The sequence below is a fragment of the Cantharellus anzutake genome, assembly GCF_015039405.1.
Source record: "Cantharellus anzutake strain C23 chromosome Unknown EI90scaffold_242, whole genome shotgun sequence".
Lineage (NCBI taxonomy): Eukaryota > Fungi > Basidiomycota > Agaricomycetes > Cantharellales > Hydnaceae > Cantharellus > Cantharellus anzutake.
This window is the reverse complement of record NW_024067192.1, coordinates 5,609-10,593: the sequence shown is the minus strand read 5'-3', so window position 1 is coordinate 10,593 and position 4,985 is coordinate 5,609. Positions and strand designations below refer to the sequence as shown.

The 4,985-nt window shown below is 47.0% G+C and overlaps 2 protein-coding genes across 2 annotated transcripts; both read right to left on the bottom strand.

The window, feature by feature from the left end:
• Nucleotides 1–835: 835 nt before the first annotated feature.
• Nucleotides 836–2,462, bottom strand: EI90DRAFT_3138873 (uncharacterized protein; the record flags this gene model as incomplete). Its single annotated transcript, XM_039064911.1, has 5 exons — nucleotides 836–1,219; nucleotides 1,269–1,547; nucleotides 1,597–1,950; nucleotides 2,009–2,313; nucleotides 2,417–2,462. 5 exons carry the CDS (start codon nucleotides 2,460–2,462, stop codon nucleotides 836–838), a joined length of 1,368 nt encoding a protein of 455 aa, XP_038907715.1.
• A 2,071-nt stretch (nucleotides 2,463–4,533) lies between these two features.
• EI90DRAFT_2829494 (uncharacterized protein) lies at nucleotides 4,534–4,742 on the bottom strand (the record flags this gene model as incomplete). The annotated part of the gene is made up of 2 exons (XM_039053606.1): nucleotides 4,534–4,586; nucleotides 4,643–4,742. Coding segments are annotated over 2 exons (153 nt in total), but the record flags the coding sequence as incomplete, so codon positions are not given.
• Between the last annotated feature and the right edge of the window lie 243 nt (nucleotides 4,743–4,985).

The window sequence follows — 4,985 nt, the reverse complement described above, 5'->3', positions numbered from 1 at the left end:
GAGGGGGGGATATAGAGGGAAATGAGGAAAATTTGAAAAATAGGGACTTCTAAAAAGTTGAAAAAAATAATTAGGGAAAAAATCGAAAAAATTCAGGAACTGTAGTGCCTTTGAAGTGCTTTCAGGATATATAATTATTTGCAAAATCAAGGAAGAAATGATGGAGAAAAATGGAAAATACTTTCGGAGACCCGAGAAATAATGAGAACTGAATTGATGGGAAAGTCTGAAAATTGAATAGGGAAGTGAGGGGAAGCCTTGTAGCATTGTTATTTTCTGCTGTTCTAATTTTTCCTGATTCTCACTCCCAGCTGCTACTGGATACTCCTGGATACTCCTGGAAGCTCCTGGGAGGGTCCAGGAGCAGCTAATGGAAAATACTTTTGGAGACCCAAGAACTGAATTGATGGGAAAGTCTGAAAATTGAATAGGAAAGTGAGGGGAAACCTTGTAGCATTGTTATTTTCTGCTGTTCTGATTTTTCCTGATTCTTCTTGGTCTCATTCCCAGCTGCTCCTCAATACTCCAGGAAGCTCCTGAAAGCTCCTGGGAGGGTCCAGGAGCAGCTGGGAGTGAGACCAAGAACAATCAGGAAAAATCAGAACAGCAGAAAATAACAATGCTTACAAGGCTTCCCCTCACTTTCCTATTCAATTTTCAGACTTTCCCATTAATTCAGTTCTCATTATTTCTCGGGTCTCCGAAAGTATTTTCCATTTTTCTCCATCATTTCTTCCTCAATTTTGCAAATAATTATATGTCCTGAAAGCACTTTAAAGGCACTATAGTTCCTGAATTTTTTTTGATTTTTCCCTAAATTTTTTTTTTCAACTTTTTAGAGACCAAAATTTTCCTCCCACTGCTCCTGGCACATTACATACTCCTCACCACTCCCAGCTGCTCCTGAACCCCCTCCCAGGAGAACACTATTGGCTCCAGGAGTGCCCAATCTGCTGTTTTGTCTCCCACATGCTCCAGCCACTCTTGATGCTCCGGAGCATAACGGACTTTTGCTGATGACTTCACATTCATCAAGCTTGTTGTAATACTTTCCAAGTATGAATAGGGCACGATTTGCGCCAATTCGCACAACCTTATCCAAGTTGACATCATTGCGAGCTTTGTCAAGTGACACTTCAAGTTCTTCAAAAGCTTCGTAAATTTCCGCTACCTCAAATGTAGTAGATGCGTCGAATTTTTTGATGAGGGCATCAAACAACTTGAGGCTTCCATAAGTATCAGGTGCAAAGGATTAATGATGCACTCACATTAAGTATATTCTTTAACCCGTTAAGCTGATCCCAGTCCATCGGTGAGAGATGATAAGCTTCACAACCATGCTGTGGCACAGACGTAAAATCATCAATTGCATCCTTGAGCATTTGGTGCCAGGCAAGACAGTTGTATTCCGACCCCCACCGTGTTGGGACTTTAGTGATGAGACGTCGTGCTGAGGATTCAATTTGTCCCTTTAAACCCAGGATAATATGCTCAAGCCCCTCAAGTAGCTGAATCGAATGATTCACTTTTGAAGCGAGCTTGGAGGGCTGTGGTGGCATGAGTAGGGGTTCAAGAGTAAATAAAAGAACTGCTCACAATGTCCATAATTCGTGATGCGCTCTTGTGCTCGGCATCAGTGCATTTGATCCCAAACTCCTCCACAAATGTGGTATCCGCTTCAGCTGTGAGAGTCCACACCTTCCTTGAGAACTCGTTGACTGCTAGATCAACAGCCGCAAGCTCAGCAGCAGTCAGTGGCTCGCCATCAAGTTCCATGGGAAATTCAGTATTGGCTGCCAAGCCGACATCAATGTCATCAAGGCTAGCTGCAGCCTCAAATGGACAATCCTCATGGGGAGTATCTTCGAAATCTTCGGTTTCACTAGCGGAGTCCTTGGCCACTGCGGACTTTACCTTTGTTGTCTTCTTGGTAGCCTTTGGTTTTCTGACCTTTTTGGGATAGAATGTGGATAGCATTGTTACAGGAATGGGTTCCGGGGAACCCAACCTGAGCCGTTCTGCTCACGGACAGGAGTGGCTGCATAGCTGTTGAAGGGAGAGCAGGAGGAGATCTGAGACTGGGTGTACCAACGGTAACTTGGTGCTCCGAGGAGCGTACTGGCAGCGGGTGTGGTGTCATGCTAACGGTAACTTGGCACTCCGAGGAGCGTACCGGCAGTGGGTATAATGGGGGCTCCTTGAGGGAGCCACCTAACAGTTGGCTAGCGGCAACTTGGTGCTCCAAGGAGTGTACCGGCAGCAGGTATAATGGGGACTCCTTGAGGGAGCCATCTAACTGTTGGCTAGCAGTGACTTGGCGCTCATGTGAGCGTACCAGTAGCGTGGGTAGTTGGCACTCCTTGAGGGAGTAGCCCAGTGGTTGTCTATCGGTTACTTGGCACTCAAGGGAGCGTACCGGTAGCGGGATTTGTTGGGACAGGCAGGTTGGTTGGCCAGTGCATGGTAGTGAGTGACTGTGGGAATTTGGGCCCAGGGGTACGTGGCCAGGCATCCTGGGGCTGCCTGGGTCACTTCTCCCTCCCAAGAAGGGAGGAAGGGTTGTAGGACCCAGTAGGGTACTACAGGAAGGATAGGAATGGGAGCTCAACCACCCAGTGGGGGGTGGGAGCAGGAAGAGTGAGGTCCGGTGTCTGAGCACTCACCGGGCCGTTGAGGTTTTCTCACAGATTGTAAGAATATCGATGTAGACATCGATATGGACCAAGTCAGATGTTACAGAGAAGGCTTACAGTGGTGGCACAATGGTATGGCAGTTACAATTGCAGTACAAGGTTTTGTGGGTTATGTATTAGATAAGGAAAAGACATTTTTCGGCATCTGCCTTACACATCATATGACTTCTAACTATCTAATATAAAAGTCATAATGGTCAAGGGAAGTCCCTTGAAACTCAACAAATCCCCCAGCCAGCACCAAAACCCGGTGGGAAAGCTTGGCATGGGGTTTGATGGAGAAGTAAAATGGGGAAGGTCCTGGGTCCATCTGCTTGCAACCATGGACCATAAGATTCTAGCCTATATCTATAACAAGCATTGCCTATGAAAGCAAAGCTTTAGATGGGATCCAAATAATTATACTGCAGAACAACACCTTTGCCATGAGATTAAGGCTGTGATCGAAGCAGCGAACATGCATAGCCCTGCCTAAAAGTCCGTGAATAATTTTAGAGAGCTCCACTATCATGACATCATTCACTGTTGCATTGTCTGCCGTCACCACCCCAAGCTGCATGACACATTAGCCATTCACACCACACTGCATTTCATTGATTCACTTACACGCTCTTTTAAGCTCCAGAACTCCAAACATTCAGCCAGGGCAACTGCAAGGTTCTTTCCGGAGTGTTTTCCGCGAAGCCTTGATCAGTTAGTTGGCCCGCAAGTGAGGAAGTTAGGGAAATGAAGTTACCAGACATAATCCAGTACAAATGATGTAGGCAGATCTTTGGCTTCCTCCAGCATGACCACTGTAACTGTCATATCCATACAATCCCGACCTCCGCTCCGGGCTCCCGGAACTCCGAACCTGACTTCCGGAGTCCTACTTCCCTTCCGTCACCTTCTCCTTGCCGACTCCCAAGAGGTTATCCCACCTCTGGCTCGGACACCACCTTCAGTCCGACTCCAGAACATTCCGGGTCCGACCCCAACCTCGACACCTTCCAGACGAGTACGCAAAACCTATGCTCCTGACTCTGGACCTCCGCTCCGGAATCCCGTTTGCATCTCCGTCTCCAGAACCTCCGGTCTTAGCTCCGACCTCGGACTTTGACCCCACCTCCACTTATACCCATTGTATTGGTTAGCTCATTCCATTTAATTGCCTTTGCCAATATTCCGGAGTTTAACTTCCGAGTTCAGACTTTCCGGACTTACCTCGGACCTTGCAACTATTGCATTGTCCTATTCAATTCCGCTATACTCCCTCATTCCTATTTGGGCTGCTGCTTCCTTTCTATTCAATCAGCTAGCCATTCCCCACTCCCAACCTCCTTCCTTCCTCCTTGGGTCTTGGCCCTTCATTCCTCCTTTGAGAAACACCATTGAGTCAAAACCCTTGACCCTCAGTGTTGTTCCTCTTTCCATCTCCCTTTGTCTCCTTTTGTCCTACCCTCGCTCCTTTTGATTCCGGACCCCTCCTTATATACAATGTACTTAGTAACTTGTAACCTCAGTCCGAAATCGACATGAATTCCCCCAAGAGACTTTCCCTCTGCTAGATCCGAAATTAGGGACCCCTAGGACAACCAGCAATGGCACAGCGCTCCGCCTGAGTCGCTGAGGCCGAGGTCCTTCCACGCTAAGTCTCCGATTCCATTCCGGAGTCGTCCGAATCTGCCCGATTCTAACAGTAACAGCCTTCCATGCTGATCCAAGTTTCCCAGACCATTCGTCAGTTGTGCAATGAATTTTGCTGAATGAGCAATTCTAAATCAAGCTCTTGTCAGTTTCCGAATGGCTACACAAACCATTGTTATACAATCTTGGAGCTTAGCTTGTACCGTGCGTAAGTATGGATAGTTTTAATATCCTCACTGACAGTCTTCCGAGATGGGGGAGTAGTGCCTCCATGAAGTCCCACATCAGCTTCAAACTTTCATGTAGAAGACAGCTGCACATACCCGGACGTAAATGCTCAACCTCCATCCTATAGAACTCATCTTCTGATGAAACGAATGGTCTATTCGAAACCGCACATTTCAGGGCAATAAGCATGTGGTGGTAGTGTTGATCAAATTTTGCCGCAGTAGTTTTGCATGGGGTTTTCAGGGGCGAGATGGCACCAAGATGAGCCGCATTGCATTTCATAGCCTTCTGTTTGAGCTTATCTGTGGACATGTTCACACGTTTCTGCACATGGCGGCAACCAGGATGACGTGACTTGCAAACATGAGAATACAAAAAATGAGCTGGTTCCGTGCCTTTGGCTGGAACCTGCGAGAGTGTTTGATTGAAGTGAGTGTA